The 19,520-nt window shown below is 49.0% G+C and overlaps 2 protein-coding genes across 2 annotated transcripts in view; one reads left to right on the forward strand and one right to left on the reverse strand.

Moving 5' to 3' along the window:
* The window catches only part of LOC126954972 (peptidyl-prolyl cis-trans isomerase FKBP1A), a 1,061,339-nt gene that overhangs the window by 84,575 nt on the left and 957,244 nt on the right, over nucleotides 1-19,520 (forward strand). The gene's annotated exons all lie outside the window — the stretch shown is intronic.
* Nucleotides 8,518-19,520, reverse strand: part of FHDC1 (FH2 domain containing 1) — a 41,768-nt gene continuing 30,765 nt past the window's right edge. The window contains exons 11-12 of the mRNA XM_050791062.1: nucleotides 15,698-15,862; nucleotides 8,518-13,559 (exon numbers count right to left, since the gene is read on the reverse strand). Of these exons, the coding sequence (XP_050647019.1) occupies nucleotides 11,493-13,559; nucleotides 15,698-15,862 (2,232 nt within the window). The 3' untranslated portion in view covers nucleotides 8,518-11,492. The remainder of the gene's footprint in view (nucleotides 13,560-15,697; nucleotides 15,863-19,520) is intronic.

Below are 19,520 nucleotides of genomic sequence, written 5' to 3' on the forward strand. Positions count from 1 at the left end.
CAAGGGGGCTATGACCACTCCAGCTCCCTCCTGACAAGCCTGAGGGTTTCTGGGATGCCATGAGTTTGCCATTCTTCTCAATGTAAAGCCTAGGTTAGGTGCCTCGGGCACTTGGTACTGTCTTTATCTTTGCTCTTGTCCCTTTTCTGGCCTCTAAGCACCCTCGTCTACCAGAAGCCCTTTCTTTGCTCCCTCTATGGGAGCTTTCAACAGAAGCCCTGGGTGCTGTCACCTTTTCCCGCCGAGGCCAACCCCAGGCAGAGGCAGAGATCTGATCTGGAGCAGGTCCCTGGGCAGTGGGTCTTGATCATGTGTTCCCCTAGGACCAGGGAGATCCCAGCATCTTCCCTTCGTGTATTCAATTCCATCAGCCTGCACATGGTGAGCACCCACTTAATGTTGGCCCTCACTGGGTCCTGGAGAGCTCTACAGATGAAAAAATATACCACCTCAACACACACACACCCTGAGAAGGTCACTGCCCAGTTCAGTGGCCAAACAGGAACAACTGTCGAGTCAGGCAGGTGGGGATCAGTGTGATGACCCCAGGTGCTCCAAGAGCTCGAGAGAGGGAAAGATCTATTCCAAGGCCACGGGTCAGAAGAAAGATGATGGACGGAAGCATTTGAGCTGGTGGATGCTTTTCATGTGGCTTCTCTGAGCTTCCATTTGTAAAATGTCATTATAAGATTCCATATTTTCTTATAATCTAATTCGTTGTGTTTGTAATCGCTAGTTTTAAGTTAGCTTTTAAAAACTGCACCATCAGTCTAGTTTGTGAACACGTGGCTCCCCTGGGGCCTCGCTACCAATGGGCTGCCTTTTGTTAATGCCGTTTTAACGTTATTTTTATTTTCTGATTTTTAAAAATTTAACTGTAATCCTCATAAGAGCCTGTGATAGGTAGAAAAAGTTCTGTGTTTTTGTTGCTTTCGTTATTGTTGTCCAGATTCTTTTCAGAATATTTTCTTTGGTTTTTGCATCTACTGATTATGAAACTAATTAGTTACTTTGCTTCCATTTTTGGTTGTTGCTATTATAATACAATATGGTAATATTTAGAGCAGAAATTGTTTTCATATGTATAATATACTTTTTTTTTTTTTTTTTTTTAGATGCAGTCTCGCTCTGTCGCCCAGGCTGGAGTACAGTAGTGCAATCTGGCTCACTGCAAGCTCTGCCTCCCAAGCTCAAGTGGTTCTCCTGCCACAGCCTCCCGAGTGTCTGGGACTACAGGAGCACACAACCACACCCAGCTAATTCTTTTTGTATTTTTAGTAGAGACGGGTTTTCGCCGTGTTGGTCAGGCTGGTCTCAAACTCCTGACCTCGACAGATCTGCCCGCCTCGGCCTCCCAAAGGGCTGGGATTATAGGCATGAGCCATCGCTCTTGGCCTTCATTTTTATCAGGCATGGGAATGTAATGTTGCTTTATTTTTATATGCTCTAAGATTTTTTTAAAATTAAGGTTTGTATTCTTAGAAAATAGTAGACCTGGCCGGGTGCGGTGGCTCATGCTTGTAATCCTAGCACTTTGGGGCTGAGGCAGGCTGATCACCTGAGGTCGGGACTTCCAGACCAGCCTGACCAACATGGAGAAACCCCATCTCTACTAAAAATACAAAATTAGCCAGGCATGATGGCACATGCCTGTAATTCCAGCTACTCCAGAGGCTGAGGCAGGATAATCGCTTGAACCCGGAGGCAGAGGTTGCAGTGAGCCAAAATCGCGCCATTGCACTCCAGCCTGGGCAACAAGAGCAAAACTCCATCCAAAAAAAAAAAAGAAAGAAAAGAAAAAAAAAGAAAGAAAGACGAAGAAAGAAAGAAAGAAAGAAAGAAAGAAAAGAAAGAAAGAAAGAAAGAAAGAAAGAAAGAAAGAAAGAAAGAAAGAAAGAAAAGAAAGAAAGAAAGAAAGAAAGAAAGAAAGAAAGAAAGAAAGAAAGAAAGAAAGAAAGAAAAGAAAAGAAAAGAAAGACAGACTATTGTAGACTTACATGTATGAAGTTGCGAGAAATACTACAGAGAGATTTTGTGTACCCTTCACCTAGTTTCCCCCAGTGGCAACATATTGCAAAACCAGAGTACAATCTTACAGTCGAGATACTGGCATTGATGGGGTCAAAACATTTCCATCAATACAAGAATCCCTCGTGTTGCCCTTTTATAGCCACTACTTTGTTCTCCATTTCTATAAATTTGTCATTCTAAGAATGGCGTACAAATGGAATTACACAGTATGTAACCTCTTGCGACTGGCTTTTCTTCACTCAGCATAATTCTGTGGAAATTAACCCAGGTGTTTGCATGTATCCATAGTTCATTTCTTGCTATTGCTGAGTAGTATTCCATTATATGCATATACCACAGTTTATTTACCCATTCACTTGTTATAGGACTTCTGGATTGTTTCTTGTTATTAACTGTTATGGATAAATTTGCTGATTTGCTGTAAAAGTGTACATGTTTTTTGTTTTGTTTGTTTTTTTGAGACGGAGTCTCGCTCTGTCCCCCAGGCTGGAGTGCAGTGGCCGGATCTCAGCTCACTGCAAGCTCGACCTCCCGGGTTTTACGCCATTCTCCTGCCTCAGCCTCCCGAGTAGCTGGGACTACAGGCACCCGCCACCTCGCCCGGCTAATTTTTTTGTATTTTTTAGTAGAGACGGGGTTTCACCGTGTTAGCCAGGATGGTCTCGATCTCCTGACCTCGTGATCCGCCAGTCTCGGCTTCCCAAAGTGCTGGGATTACAAGCTTGAGCCACCGTGCCCGGCCAAAAGTGTACATGCTTTTGCATGAACTTAGGTCTTCCTTTCTCTGGCATATGCCAAGTAAAATAATTGCTGGATTTTAGGGTTGCATGTCAGAAATTGTCAAACTGCTGTTCAGAGGGGCTCTACCATTTTAAATTCCCACCAGTCAATGTATGAGTGATCCTGTTTTTCTGCACCTTCTCCAACATTTGATGTTGTCCCTGCTTTTTTGTTTTGGTTTCATTTGTTTTCTTTTTGAGATGCAGTCTCGCTCCGTTGCCCAGGCTGGAGTGCAGTAGCGTGATCTGGGCTCACTGCAACCTCCACTTCCCAGGTTCAAGTGCCCCTCCCACCGCAGCCTCCTGAGTAGCTGGGACTACAGTTGTGCACCACCATGCTCGGCTAATTGTTGTATTTTTGGGTAGAGATGGGTTTCACCATATTGACCAAACTGGTCTCAAATCCCTGGACTCAAGTGATCCGCTCACCTCGGCGTCCCAAAGCATTGAGATTACAGGTGTGAGCCACCTTGACCGGCCTCTCACTGTTTTTTTGTTTTAGCCATTCTGATAGATGTATGGTGCTATTGATTGTGATTTGAATCTGCATTTTCCTAATGGCTAATGATAATCAGGAGTGTCTTTTCATGTGCTTATTTGCTGTCCATATCTCCTCTTTGGTGAAATGATGCTTCTTTACTTTTGTGTTATCTTCAAATTTCTCCTCGATAAAATGTTTAAAAATTGAAAAAAAAAAAAGTATTCGAGCTGGGGTGGAGGATGACTGGGATTCTGAGGAGCCATTAGACAACACAGACCTGAGCACCCCATTTCCAGAATCCCTGCAAGACTCAGTGCTTCCCGGAGTTACACACTTTTCCTAACTCCCACTGCGAATCTGTTATAAGGTGACGGTCCTTGTACTCCAGAGCTCTGCCATGTGGGTGAATCCAAGAGGAATATACAAATGCTGTTCCTCCTGAAAGGTTCCTCCTGAAAGGGAGGTTCCAGGGCTGAGGACAATGTCCAGTGACCAGGTGGACCTCATTCTGGTGCTATCGTTCCAGGAACATTGCCAATGGTAGCCACATGGAACCACTGGTTCACAAGCTCCCCCTTCACAACTCCGGGAAGGAATTCCTCCACTGACAAGTGGGAATGATGTTTGACAAGTGGGAATGATATTTGACAAATGGGAATGATGTTTCACCTCCTGCTTGGTCACTAGGACAGTGGGAATGTGGTGAGTACTGTGTGCAAAGCCACGAGTTTCTTGGAAGACAAGCTCCAGCCAGAGTTCAACTCATTGTGAACTGGTTGAGAAAAGCAGAGGCTTGAGAAAGAGCTGAGAACAATTAGGCACTTTACCCCACTGCTTATCTAGTGATTCGGAGTTCTATTGTATTGGAGTCGATCTTGAACTTGGGAGTGGAGGCCCTGTGGGGGTGGGGAAGCTGTTCTGCTGCCTCAGTCTCTCAGCAGTGGTGAAGAAGCCTGCCCTGCAGGGGAGCCCACCTCTTCCCTCTCCTCCCTAGGGATGAATCAGCTGGTGGGAACCTCTTGTGCCTTGGGAAAGAAGGAAATACAGCCAATAGGGAAGTTGACGGCTCCACTCAGCCATAGCTGAATGGAGGCACTGTTCTTTCTGCTGAGGCAGCTTCCAAAGCTGAATCATCATTTTCTTTTTTTTCTTTTCTTTTACATGGGGTCTCACTAGGTTTCCCAGGCTAGTCTTAAACTCCTGGGCTCCAAGTAGTTATGATTACAGGCATGCGCCACTGAGCCTGACTGAACCATTGTTTTCACTCAAATATAGCTCAAACCCTTCTTCAGCACTTGCCTAGACTGGCAAGATCATCCCTGAATGTAGCAAGACTGTCCAGATTCTTCCAACAAACTTCTCAGACTGATGAGCAGCCATTGACAGCATGGGAGATGGGAAATGGTCAATTATTCTATGCTGGCCACTTTGGAAAGAACCAGGCTCGGTCCTCCTTCCAGGGAGGGTTTCCACATCCTAAAACAGGGTGGGAGGCTGTCTTCCCGCGTCCCTACTTCTGCCTGCATTCTGAGTCAGCACCCTGGAGAGCTGCACCCCACCCCCTTCCTGACCAGTGAGGTCAGTGCAGATGCCGGCCTGCCTGGCCCCAGCACAGAGCAAGAGGGAAAGAACTGCAGCTGCTAGATGGGGCTCCCAAGGCCCAAGTTGAAGTGATCCTCGTGAAGGCTGTGGAAAGCTCCAAGACCCAAGAGGTCCAGGGAACAGGGTTCCAAAGAATAGTTTTGCTGACAAATTCTTACTGTGGGTACTCAGACATGGGTGTGGCCTTGTTCAGCACTTATTAGTAAAATGCTTACATACACTATGGCAGCTATGGCAAGATGCTAGTGAAGTGTCACTTCCAATGTTCCCCCAGGAGCCATTGTTATGGAAGCTCTAAGGTTGTGTGACTGAGAGCTCCAGACTCTCAGTGGCCATGCGTATGACTGGAAGTCCTTATGTTTTAAGATCCTCAGGCTCCTTTGAGGCAGCTCTCCTCTTAATCGGATGCTGAGTTCCGAGTAAATGCCTCTGTCTTGCTTGATCAGAGCGAAACACAACTACATTGCCTGGTCAGTGGCTCTAAGAGGGTCCCAGCATGGAGAACAGCTCATGAGCCTGCATGGGAATCCCGGCATTCTTACTAGTCTGCCTTCTTGCCTCTCTCCAGCCCAGTGGGTCTCAACAGCAGGAGGGAAAATCAATCAGTGGAAAATTTCTTAAGTGCAAATCTGGGGGCCTATTGGAAAAATTCTGGCTTGTAAGTCTGGGGTGGGACTAGGAATCACCACCCCCAAGTAATTGGGCTGTGCACAGGAGCACTCCATGCTGTGGGTGCCACTGGATCCTCCAACACTGTCGAGTCAGGGGCACCGAGGGAAGCTCACCACCTGCAGTGATCATCCCGGCTCTCACCAAGGTGGCTCACTTCCCCAGCTACCATCTGGCCTTGGCTCATGGGTCCGTGGCCCTGGCCCTGGCCACACATAGCTGTATGCAATCCACACAGCCTCTGCCATCTTCTCATTAGTTGTCTAGCAGGCTAGGGCTGAATCCAGCCTCCCTCCCAGAAAATGAAGGCAGAGGGTGTGCACCCTTCTGTTGGCCCAGGGTGCTCTCTATTAGGGAGAACAGCCAAAAGGCAATTACGGTTAGAGAAATGACCCATGTTTCCTGGAGTTAACCTGGGAGACGGAAACCCCTGTGTCTGCTTCTGCATTCAGTCCTGCCTCAGGAGCAGAGAAGTCCTTTCTTCTCCAGCAGTGGAGAGTGGACATCACTCCTCTGGGCACCAGTGCCCTGAAGCTGCAGTGCCTTCACCTCCACTTGATGGCAGGAGGTAGAAGAGAAACGTTCCTGGTGCTCCTGGCCTTTTCCCTCAGGAACACTGCCATAAGTGAGCTTTTCCCTCAGGAACACTGCCGTAAGTGAGCTTCTCTTCTGTAGAAATTTCGGTGCCACAATCTACCCACACCTGGCGTCTCAGGCTGCCTGGGCTGCCATAACAGAATACCATAGACCTAAGGTCTTACAAACAACAGAAATGTATTTTTCACAGTTCTGGAGTCTGGGAAGTTTAAGATCAGAGCACTGACAAACCCAATGTTTGCTGAGAACCCGTTCATGGATGGTCACTTCTTGCTGTGTCCTCACATGGTGGAAAGGATGCTTGCGTGTCCTTGGGCCTTCTTTATAAGGGCATTAATCCCATTCATGAGGGCTCCAGGCTCATGACCCAATCACCTAATCTTACCTCCTTGGGGTTAGGATTTCAACACCGGAATTTGAGGGGGAACAACATTCAGACCACAGGGGACAGGTTAAATATCTTTCTAATGTGCTATCCTGAAAACATACCCATAATGCATGACTTGGTTGCTCTGGGAAAGTGCATTCTGAAATCCTCAAATCTCACTGCAAGCAAACTTGGGGAACATCCTCTGCTTGTGAGCTGGGGACTGCCTGCATGACTCAGCCCCTTAGTGTGTTTCTGAGGCGCAGGGAAAAGCCCAGGACCTGACTCCGGGTGCCTGGCACGACTCCATCGGTGAGGACCTGGAATAGGCATCCTCCCTGAAACGCCCAGGTGCCTCCCTCCATGGCTCGTAGTCAGGGACGTCAGGCTCCTGGTGGGCCCTTGGTAAAGGGTCTGTGAATGAACGACTATGAATGCTGCTTGCGGCCAGTCCATTTGTCCTATCAATCAGGAAGCCAAAAGCCCCACTGCAGAGCTCTGGCCCAGCAGACAGAAAAGCCGTTTTCTTCAACTACAACATTACTCTTGTCTTCACTTAGGAGATCCGGTGAACTGTGGGACATCCAAACCGGGAGATATTAGTGGATGAAAAGCCCCGAGGAGCGGGTGTTCTGGGTTATATTTTCAACCCTGCCACAAATTCGGTCTGAGCTATGCATTCTTTCCCCACAGAGGCTGCGCAGGGTGATTTTGCAGAGACCCCGGTGCCCCGGTTTGTTTGTGCTCACAGCCCAAATAATTTTAAGCAGCAGTTAATGAGTGATCAGATGCAACATCCTTTATTCAAATTTGGTTTATATATTTGATGCTTATATGTGTTTGGGGACAAGCACCAAAAAAATTCTCGATTTTTTCTGACAGGGTTGGAGCATATAGCAAAAATATAATGATGAATTAAGTTTAAGTTTCAATGGAAAATTCCGTAAAGTTGCAAAATGTCATCACTGCCATATGTGGGGAGGTAGGGGAAGGATACTGCACCCTTAGAGGCATAAATTTACAAATGTACACACCCCTGAAGGTGAATTAATAGTTCTACCAAAGTCTTCTGGGGTCCCTCACCCTAACGCATAAATATGCAGTCTTGAATGAACAATTAGGAGATGGTGTTTCCTTGAATTTAATGAATTTCTTTAGGAGGATGAAACCACAGGTTCTTTATGAAAGCCATAAAATAAAAGGGAAGGAGAAACGGAAGATTACTTGAGACCCTTTAGAAAAATAAAAAGCTTTCTTGGTGGTGGGGTGGGGGCGGTACATGTCAGTAATCCCTTCAACAGCAGGATTGAAGGTTTTGGGAGGAGTCTGGTGTCCCAAACTGCTTACAACACAGACAAGACCAGCTTCTAAATGTTCAGGGAGCAAGCGGCAACTCCCAACAAGAATATCATTTACTGTCATCTGCTGATTCTGACCCAGGGATGTCCCTTCAGCCCACTTCAGATAAGGCAGGAAAGTAGCAAGGACTGAAACATGACATAATCCCCACTCCTTTTCACATATGCACAATGCTGGTCACATAAAGCCATCTCTCCCTCCTCTCTGCTCATTCCCGAGTCAGCCGTGAGCTGAGCTGTGATTTCCTAATGGTGTCCTGAACCAAAATGCAGGAGGACACCCAGGACACCATCTAGACTTGCCAGGCCCACGGAGATGACCTAAAACTTAGCTCAGCATGGAATAACGTGAGCTGCGCACTCCAGCCTGCGTGTCAGAGGCGGGGTTGCATCCCCACGGCCTGGGGCAAGGCCCACTCCCTAAGCCCTCAATTATGAGCGGGTTCTGTGCTAGCAAGAAGACACACAGCCAACAGCCTCATTTAGGCTCTCGAGGCTTTGGAGGGCAAGTCAGCTGCATCCCAACCCTCCCTCGCCTCCTGGATCTCTGCTTCTCTCTGGGCAGGAAATGGAATACTCTCCCAGCAAGATCACACAGACACATCCATGGCAGAAGCTGAGATGAAACACGACTCTCATAAACAGGAACTTTATTAAACTACATGTTACATAAAAGAACATATAAATGGACCATTAAATACATTCAGTTTATCTTAAACAAATTTACATGGAAACTTATTTACATTTCTCCATTTGTTTTCTTAAATTATTTTTCCAAGCTTACTACCAATAAAAGGTAATAGAATGATCATCTGCTCACACAGATGCATACACAAGTTGTCCACAGGGCTAAGCACCACTTCCCAGGAAACACAGCTTATTAGATCTTCCAGCAACAACTCATGCTGAAGGTGCTTTCTTCTGAGCAGCCCTTGGGGTGAGGCTTTTGCTTTAGAGATGCTGGGGGTTGGTTCTGAGGAGCTGATCCAGGGCAGAGATGGGTCCTTGGTGATTGACCTGACTTGGACTCATAGAGTCAGAAGGACCCGTGGAGACCATCATCAAGGCCACGGCCCCACATCTGTGATATGGGAAACAGGCTTGGGAAGAGGTGGTGACTTGCCAAAGTCACTCAGCATCCATGATAGAGAAAGGGCCTGGGAGCTCGGTACCCAGGGTTCCTCCAAGTGGTCCCGACCCCTCTGCTTTCCACAAATCCACAAACTTAGAATCACTTCATTCATTTCCCACCACCATGGACCTTATGCTTTGAACTGTTTTGTCTACCTGATTAACTATATAACTTCTTAGGCTTCTTGAAATGGTGAAAAGCAGCTCAGGATTCCCATAAGCATCTTTGTGGAGCCCCGGAAATACCTACTCAGGCCATTTTTACAAGAGGTTTTGTGGTCAGGTGCTTTACTACTTCAGTCCTAACATTTGCCTTTAAAACTCAGCTGAGTGAGGGAAGCTCAGCATTTCCAATTAACTTAGATGAGAGGCAACAGTCTGCAGAATGGAGGCTCTAACATCAACCATGTGGATTCCCCACAAACGCATCATATTTGCCTAAATCCATCTACCTACCAATGTCAAATCTAAAACGACGTTTCATTAATAAGTGACCTAAAATTAAAAAACAAAAAACAAAGTTTCTTAAAAAAAAAAGTTCCAATAATTTTCCCATTTCCCAATTAGTCTCAGAGGAGTTGTGAAATGGGCCTTGGGTAGAAAAAGTCCATGTTTTGAACTCTTTCTTTCGAAAAAAGCATGATTCCCCCCTCCCTGCCCCCAAACTTTTCCTGATGATATACATTCTTCTGAAAGCAATTTCATGCTTTTGGTCTGCTTTAAAAAACTTGATTTGGTTCTTCTCAGGATTTAAAAACCACTGTACCAAGGAAGGGATGTCAATGTTAAAAACTATTAAGAGACGGAGACAAGGAGAGAAAGGGACTCTCTCCAGGCCATGTTAGAAAAGAAGGACGTGTTGGGGGCACACAAAGAGAGAAGAAAGGCTGGGAGACAGAATGGTTTGCACCTCCCTGTAACCAGAGTGAACACAGGTCATAGCAGCCTTCACTCAGTTTTATAACAGACACACGAATGGAGGAACACGGGATTGGAAAGACGTACACTGTCAAACAGCCCTGATGCCTTTCCACTAAAATATGGCACTTCTAGATTCCAGAGAAATCCAGCATGCTACCAGGGGCTGCCACCCATCTGCAGGGAAGCCTGCCCTGCAGCCATGAGGCCCCCGAGGCTCATACCCCACTGCTCACAATGTGCGCCCTGAATGCATGGAAGCATCAGATTTCTGTCTGAGTCCAACTTTCCCTTCTGTTCCTAGACAGACTCACACCCAGAGTCATGCACGGAGAAGTAGGCAAGCCAGACAATCTTCAGGGAGACACAGCCCATCACAGGATACCCAAGGCTTGTGGGGAAGTCCAGTTGCCAGCAATGGACAGTGTGTGGGCAGGTGAAACTCTGAGGCCAGGAAACACAGGAAGATAAAAATATCTTCATATTGAGGATATACTGGCCAAGGGTGGTGGCTCATGCCTGTAATCCCAGCACTTTGGGAGGCTGAGGTGGGAGGATCAATTGGGCCCAAGAGTTCGAGATAAGCCTGAGCAACATAGTGAGATCACATCTCTACAAAAGATAAATTCAAAACAAAACAAAACAAAAAAACAATTAGCCAGGCAGTTGTGCCGGTACCTGTAGTCCCAGCTCCTAGGGAGGCTGAGGTGGGAGGATCACTTGGGTCTGGGAGGTCAAGGCTGCAGTGGGCTATGATTGTGCCACTGCACTCCAGTCTGGGAGACAGAGCAAGACCCTGTCTCAAAAACAAACAAACAAACAAACAAAAAAACCCACACATATGTATTTTTTCCCGGGAAGCATTTCACTCTGCAAAAGGAACCAAAACTAAAACATTTCATTTTTGTTTTGTTTTAGACAGGGTCTCACTCTGTCACCCAGGCTGGCGTGCAGTGGTGGGGTCCTTGGTTCAAGCGATCTTCCCATCTCAGCATTCAGAGTGGCTGGGGCCACAGGCATGTGCCACCACACTCGGCTTAATTTTGTGTTTCTGATAGAGACGGGGTTTCTCCATGTTGCCTAGGTTGGTCTCGAACTCCTAGGCTCAAGCGATCTGCCCACCTTGGCCTCCCAAAGTTCTGGATTACAGGCATGAGCCACTGCACCTAGCTAATTTTTATATTAAAAAGAAAGTCTTTGATATATAAAAACTGGCCAGAAAAAAACTTTTTTGACTTGTTTCATAAGAATGTCACCTTACACTCCTATTAAGTCTTTCTCGGGATCCGGGGTTTGGGGGAGGCTGGGGTGCATGGGGGAGGTGTGGCCCTCACAGTAGTGAACCTTTGTCCTTCTGGATGCTGGACTGCAGCAGGGCTCAGCGCAGCAGGCTGCAGTCCACGGGCCTCCTGGACTGTGCCATCCCGACAGTGTCACTAGCAGTGGCACCAGTGGCTGCTTTATCTGTAACAAAGACATGCTGCCTCTTTCCCCATCCTCATCCCAGAAGTCAGTCTTCGCCGTCTGAATCCCAGGAGGCAGGAGAGGACAGGCACCCATCACTTCCATAACGGATTGAGGATTCTTCCCAGCGTGGTCCGACTGGAGTCCTTCCGACGGAGGGAGGCCCTTTCCCCAGCCCCTCTGGACTTCAGAGGGGCCTCTGTGTTGGCACTGGGACCCTCCGCAGACTCTGGGCGCTTCTTGGGGGCCCGGGCACTGCTGGCTCGCCTCAATGTGCCGCTGTCCTTGGGAGTGGTATCCTCGGGGTCCCCTTTCACCCTCAGCTGCCGCTGCGACACTGTCCGAGTGATGCCGGGGGCTTTGGCCGCGGGAGGAAGATCTGTTCTCATGCTTCGAGAGGAGGAGGCCACCGTGTTCCGGGCAAAGCTCGGGACACGGGGGAGTTCATGGGGGATGCTGGGCACCGGCGGGGTCTTGGGCTCTTTGGGACTCTCGGGGCCCTCGGAGTGGGAGCGGCAGGTCTTATTTTCCTCAGGCTTCTGTCTGGGGAGGTTCCTGAGTGGTTTGGCACTGGGCTTCTTGAAAGAACCCCTGGGCTGCAGGGGGACGTCCCTCCCCGGACGGGTGCTGCTGGAGCCGCTGCTCCCCCGCGGCAGCCTCTGCTCCTCGGCGCCTGTGGAGGTCCTCCTGGGCGACGTGTCCGAGGCCCTCCGCACGGAGTTCTGGCGTGACCACACAGTATCTGTGCTGCTGGGGGGATTCTGGGAGGGCCCCCGGGATGACAGCTCTGGTCGCCTCCAGCCGGCGTCTCTGCTGGACTTGGTGATGGGCATGACCTTGCGCATGCCCTCGCTCTCCGAGGCGGTCAGGGTCCGCACGGGCTTGGCCATTGCCCCCTGGCTCCGCCGGACACTCCCAGGCTTGGAGGCCCCCGGAGACGCCTCTTTGAGGGAGCCTCTCTTTGGTGCTACAACATCCTTTCTTTTGGTGGGTTTGTCCCTGGGCAGGCCACCCTTGCAGCTGGGCTCACTATCCACAGAGAGGGGAGCAGGAGCCTCCCCAGGGGGGCTGGATGTAAGGTTGGAGGAGACTTGGCTGTCCCCCATTTCTCCAACCCCAGAGGACATGGAGCCATCCCCTTCCCCACCTTCCTCCGGGTCCCCGCCTCTGGGTCTGGAGTCGGTTCCCTCCGAGCAGTCCAGGGTCAGCGAGCAGTCGGTGTCCGAGATGCAGAACAGAGGCCTAGGATCTTTGTTCTCAGGGTCGCTGCTACCCACAGATCCCAAAGCCGCACTTCCAGGCTCATCGGGGGCAGCTGTGCCGTCCTCCAGGGCTGGGCTGAGACTCCCCAGGGCATCTCTGCCCATGGGTGTCAGGCTGCTGCTGCTGGCACTGAGGGACTGCGGGACCTCATGCCCCACAGACCGTGGCTCCATCGGACTGAAGTCACTCAAAGTCAGCTGGGAGGTCTCCTCCATGCCCTGGGAACCCTGGAGGTTGAACTGGGCCAGCCCTGTCACCAGTTCATGCTCCTTAATCCCCAGAGCCAATGGCGAGAGAGGAGGGGACTGTGCTGAGCCCAGGCTCACCGGCTCACTGTACCTCTTTCGGAGGACACTGACGCCCTGGTGCCGAGCTCTGCGGAAGGCAGAGGCAGGGTCCTCAGGCTGGGCGGCTGGATGCTGGTGGCCTCGTGCTGAGGGTGGGTTGGGGGCCTCTTCCTGGCCCCCCGAGGCCTGAGGTTTGTATGCAAAGCTGGAGTCCCGGTGCCTCACTTCTTCAGGCTCCAGGCAGGCTACCGTGGTCCTGGCCTGCCGGGGGCTGCTCCGGGGCAGGCTGTGGAACTTGTTGGGCTCCTCAGGGCTGCGGGTGGAGCTCTCCAAGAAGGTCAGCAGCTCCTGGTCAGCAGAGGGACCCAGGGAGAGGCGGGAGCGGCGGGTGTTTGGGGGCCGGTAGGAGGGGCTGGCGGGGCTGATGGGCCTGGGGTGCAGGAAAGGGAGAAGACCCTCTGCACCCTTCTTGGTCAGCAGCTCCACATCGTTCTCACTGCTGCTCCGGCCAAATGCCCCCAGCTCCCCAGTTGCCCAGGAGCGCTGCCTCTGCTCCTGCTCCTTCAGCCTCTGCAGCTGCCTCAGCTCCTGCACCTCCCGGTCGTGGTTGTCCTGAGGGATGGAGAGAAGCCCGAAGATGCATGAGACAGGTGGGACCCATGTGCAGTTCCAGAGCCACCTACGCTAAGAGCCAAAGAAAGATACCGGCATGGAGGGGAGCTCTGGGTCATGTCTTACACTGAGAAAGAGGCTGTGTGTGTGTGCGTGCACGTGTGTGTGTCTGTGTGTGTGTGTGGAGGGAGGGTGAGGCTCTGCAAAGCTACCAGGGATCTGGCCAGAGAGGGTGAATGCCGTAGACCTGGCCCAACAATCTGTCTACAGTTTTTATCCGGTCCTTGGGTCCAACTTCCAGCTTTCCAGCCAAGGCACTGCCCAGTGGAGGCTGCCCTTCCACACATGCGCACGACCTCAACTCCCAGGAAAGCCAGCTCTGTTTCTGAGCAGTGTAAGACAGAGAGGACTTCCAGGAAAGCGCTATACAGGCAATAGCTGAGAGAAAAATACTGTGGGTGTATAAAGAGTGAGCCTCAAATTCTACTTCTGTGCTGCATGGATCTGTCCTATACACATTCATGTGTAGCACATTCTCCTTAACAATGATTTGGATGTTTTAATGTATAGCCACGATATTAAGAGATGCTCTGTTCAGCTCTGTTCCCTGACTGCTCTTTGGTAAAGCAATACCACACATGGCATGGTGGCTCTGCCAGCTGCAGCCTGCAGCACACGGCTCTGTCTCTCACGTCCTAGCCTGTTCCCACAATCAGAGAAGAGGAAGAGGTGCAGGTGTGCTTTACGAATCCTTCAGCCCTTCACCCTGCTCCAGAGTACCCAGCCCTTCCCATCGAAACCGCACCAGAGCACGCTCACATACCAAAGCACTCTGTACCACCTGGCCGTGCACTTTAAATAGATTTGTGTCATGGAAATATGTGGATCTCACAGCCCAAATGTGTTATCGTTAGCAGTTTTACTTGACAATCAATTTCCTCCAACGATGGCCTTTCCCTTCCAAGTTTCTGTTTCTGTGGGGCTCTAGCTGGGGACTCTTGGCTCCTCCTGCAGCTCTAGCCTCAGCCTCCCATCTCGTCCCCAAGTCTCTCGGGTCTTCTTTCAAGGTTGCCTGTGGTGGTGGTGGGGCCGGCGTCTGGCTCTTAGGACAGTGGGGCTGAGAGCATCACACAGGTGGCTTCACAGGCCTGTGGAATTCTTGGGAGTGAGGGCCTCATTAAGAGCCAACTTGGCCTTGACACCCACCACTGCCTCCCACAGCTGAGCTCACTTCTTGGCCAGAGGAGAACAAACGTGGCCACAGGCTGAGCCTCCTTCTCTTAACTGGATAGAGAAAGGAGGGGTTGGGAACACAAAGCAATTCTGGGCTTGAGAGAAATCTGACCAATCCCTCAAAGAAATTCAGCTATGGACAAAGTTGCATTCCAGCTGGAGGCGGAGAGATGACTCAGAAGCTTTGCTTCCTCGTCACCACCCGGAATGAAGGGATGTGACTGGCCGGTGTGCTGCTTTCAATTGACGGATTAAAGTTTTACTTGAAAGCCAAGCAACCCAGAGAGTTTTCTGGCTTCTACATAAAACCCAGAGATGACTGGAATTGGTGGTTGAAGGGCAAGAAATGTAGCTGTTTTGCTCAGTACGGCAGCAGGCTGTGTGGTTATTTGGGAATCTGGAAGACCGCTCTGGGGAGGACAACATGGTTGCCCTGGTGCCAATCCCACAGTGACGGCAGCGGAGCTTGGAAGAGGGGAAAGGGAGGGCCGTCCCATCATCCCACCACCACAGAAGTCTCCCTGAAAGGGGACATTCTCTTCTGGGAGCGGGTGAGGAAGACATTCAGGATCTTCAGGAGACTTTTAAATGGTATGACTGCCATCATGGAGGAACTTTACTAACAAAATGCTCTCAAGGCGTTAATGTGAGCATCAGGCAGCCTGTGCACCAAAGCAGCAGAGGCAGTCAGATGCCGCCCCCGATGCTACGCAAGCCCTTGGGGCTGGGATGGCAGAGCCACTTTCCAGCAATCCCAGCCGAGAGCCTGGCAATGCCACCTGGGTCAGATGTTCCTGAAACCGTGGAGATGCAAAGTGCCTTTCTGTGGTGAGCAGAGGACTAGATCGAGAAGAAGGAAAATAAAAATCCAAGCAACCCCGAGACACAGATGCCGCCAGCCATACCTTAACTGCTTTGTTGAACCTGGTACAGAAATCTCTAAATATCTGAAAGCATTCATCCAGTTTCATGGTTTTTTTGTCTTCACAGAAAAAATCTATAAGGGTGTGGGCCTCGTCCTGGAGCTCTTGTTTCCAGCATTCCAGTTCCCTCAGCTTTTCTACGGCAAACTGCAGAAAAACAAACGAACACGCACTGAGGTAAACGTGGTCAGCTGATGCGGTGCCAGGCACTGCATTGGCGCCCAGGGAAGACATGCTCTGGGGTCTTGGAAAAGGAAGGTTTGTTGCAAGGCCAATGCGATCAGAGCCAAAAGGAAAAGAATTCAACTCAGACCAAACCTCGGGGAAAGCAAGGTGAACTCCCATGTGAGACCCACACTAAGCAACAAGATAGATTGAAGAGCTTTAACCTGCAGAACGTCACTAACAAAATGTTCACTTTTAATATCACTGAAAAAAATTACACGGGTATACAGTTGGTTTCACCAAGGAAGATCCATTTTTCATCTGTTCCTCCTCCTCTTAAAATTGAGTCTTACACGGGTCAAGAGTTTAGGGTCCCTGAAGCTACTCGCTGTACTGATGCATTATCAACTTTGCCCCACCAAGAGGGTGTCTAAACTTAATCCCAACTGAGCTCTGTGAGGGTCAGGGTCACCCCCACAGGACCAAAGCCCTCGTGCCTAACTGGGGGTGCTGATCCAAGTCAGCTGGGAAGCTTGGTAACAGGCCATGCCTGCATCCCTCCCATTCAATTTCACCATTTAGGGTGGATCCAACACTAATATTTTCTGAAAGCACCACCCCAGGAGATTCTGAGGGGTCCCGAGGGCTAGGCATTACCGTCCTTTACAAATCCACCCTCTTCGCTTCTTCATTTTCTCCGAATTCTTCTAGGACAAATAAGTCTCTGAGGCCCCTATGCAATCTGGTACTGCCTCAACACAGTGATGGGAAGGAAGGAAGCTTGTTTTCCTCCAATGAGTTCCAAGGCCTTCAGCATGGAATCTGCCATGTCCAAGGGTCACACACACTTCCCTGATGGCAGTTCAGTGACAACATGGGGAGCTGCATGAGGAAGCAGTATGGTGCAGAGAAAAAGGGCTCCATAGCAGCCACAGCCCATGCAGAATGAACATTTGGAATCACACTGAAGTCTTATGTTGAGACAGGGTCTCACTCCACTACCCAGACTGGAGTACAATGGTGTGATCATGGCTCACTGCAGCCTCGACCTCCTGGGCTCAAGCAATCCTCCCACCTCGGCCTCCTGAGTAGCTGGGACTATAGCTACGCACCACCACACCCAGCTAATACTTAAATATTTTGTAGAGACAGGGTTTCCCTGTTTCCCAGGAAGGTCTCAAGCCATCCTCCTGCCTCAGCCTCCCTAAGTGCTGGGATTACAGGGGTAAGCCACTGTGCCTAGCCTGTGTTGCTTCCTTGTTTACTGAGAAATAATGGTTAGATGAAGAAGGAATGTATGAAGTATGTTACTCTATGAAATCACATGTGTCATGTTTTTAAAAAAGCTTGTATTTGAAAACATTTTTTGAGTGAAGCAGGGATGGGCTGGGAAACGGTAAAGCTAAAGTTGCCCACTTTGGAGGGGTGGAACTGCTGTTTGAACCTGCGTGGAGAGCTACGGAACCTACAGGGAAATTCTGTGAAGATGCCACCTCCTACGCACTCCAACCCACTTTCCCCCTTAAAAGCCCTTCTCTTAAACCAAACACACTCAAGAGGTAGTAGGAAACCAAAACTATGTAGGAAACCAAATACCAGAGAAAGTAACCATCTGAGTCAGTAGCCCAAGGCAGTGTGTGCATTCGTGCTGTATTTTTCTTTATGGAGGAATGGTATTAATGAAAAGATAAATCTTTGCCTGTCATTCTTCCACAGGGGGAAAGATGGATTCCAGCCAAGAACAGCTCAACTACAGAAAAATAGGCCTCTTGACAAGAATCTACATGGGAGCTCAGCTCCACCTCGTATGTTTCATCTCCAGATCCTGTGGGGATTGACAGAGTACCAGGAAGGAAAAACTTAAACACACTGAAGTCACCCTTTGGACTTGGGAAAATGGAACATTCTGAATGTGGATCTGAACAGTAACCACACTTGAAGTTACCGGCCAGGAGTTCTACATGATTAGGGCCAGAAATGGAAAAGTTCAAAGCTACACTGACAAAGCAAGAATGACAACAGGTTAGCAGCTGTAGTGTCCAATTCAACCTTACATCTCTAACTTGCCTGCTACAAACCAAAGTTTCAAACAAGTCTACTCAGTGTTTCTTACCCCAAGGGTGAAAATGCTAAAACAGATCTGCAAAAATGTGTTCTTGTTATTTTTCTGCTTGAATCCTTGAAGAGCTCCCCACCTCTTACGGCATAGGGTTTAGTCTAGCATTCAGACTGGTGTTCAGAGACCTGTGTGGCCTGGCCCTGACCTACCTTGAAGAATTTTATCTCACCTATTCAAAAGGAAGTTGAATTTAAGAAAGAAGAGTACATAGCTGTATGAAACGTTTTACTTATAGAGATAGAAATGAGACTGGCTGGGCGTGGTGGCTCACGCCTATAATCCCAGCACTTTGGAAGGCAGGCAGATCACGAGGTCAGGACATCAAGACCATCCTGGCTAACATGATGAAACCCCATCACTACTAAAAATACAAAAAATTAGCCTGGTGTGGTGACACGTGCCTGTAGTCCCAGCTACTCAGGAGGCTGAGGGAGGAGAATCACTTTAACCTGGGAGGCGGACCTTGCAGTGAGCCAAGATCACACTACTGCACCCAGCCTGGGTGACAGGGCAAGACTCTGTCTCAAAAAAAGAAAAAAAGAAAAAAATGACTGCCAGAAAGAAGTGTAAAGGGTTAAAACAAGACTGACTATGAAAAGCAGTCCAGAGGTAAGGCTAAGTCAGAGCTGTTCTTCATCCTAAGCTTCTCTGTATGAATATTGACTATGAGATGGTAATAGTTAATATGAGAACTTGGAAGAATGAAACATCCAGAATTTTAAACTTGATGTGCGATGGTCCTTATTCTTGAATTTCTGGATTTGTTTAATGCATCTGTTTACTGTTCAGTATTTTTGTGGTGGTGGTGGTGGTGTTTGTAACAAGAAAATTAATTTGGTTTTACTTGAAGGAAAATACAGAGCACATTTAATAATAAAAATAAACTCACAGCAGAGCCAAACAAAATCAAGCATCTGCCGAAGGTCATAATATTTTGAAGGAGTTGAATTAAGAAGCGAAGGCTTCAGCTGGCACAACCTCAGGAGCATACTATTCCCCCCCAGTGCCCAGGCAGTTCTGCCACACGATTCCACCTCACAGGTCTCAAAACACTAACAACATTTCAGATCGCACAGCCTTTCGCTGAAGACTAAAAGCATGAGATGATGCCTTTTTTTTTTTTTTTAATAAGGAAGATAAAAGAAGTATGTCAGACTATGTGATTAGTGAGTCACAGTGAGCTGTCACAAACATGTCCACTCTGCTGTTTTTTGTTGACGTTATTTGGAGCAGCTCCTGACACACCCTGTGGGCCCTGTATACTCCTGGTGTTGACGGGCACAGCGCTCGTGTGTTCTGCTGCTCTCATTATAAAACATGCCAAAACGCAGCTTGTTTCTTCAATGTAAACAAGTGAAGAAATGACAGCCCAAGTTCTAAGGCGTCTCGATTTCTGTGGAACTTCGTTCTGTTATCCAAAAGTTTAATTGGTTTAGAAACAAAACCTGAGTTGCTAGGTATAGCCCAAGTGCAACTCCATGGCTGATACCAGTTCACCACAGTAAACTGCAATCGTGCAAA

This window comes from Macaca thibetana, chromosome 5, assembly GCF_024542745.1.
Source record: "Macaca thibetana thibetana isolate TM-01 chromosome 5, ASM2454274v1, whole genome shotgun sequence".
NCBI lineage: Eukaryota > Metazoa > Chordata > Mammalia > Primates > Cercopithecidae > Macaca > Macaca thibetana.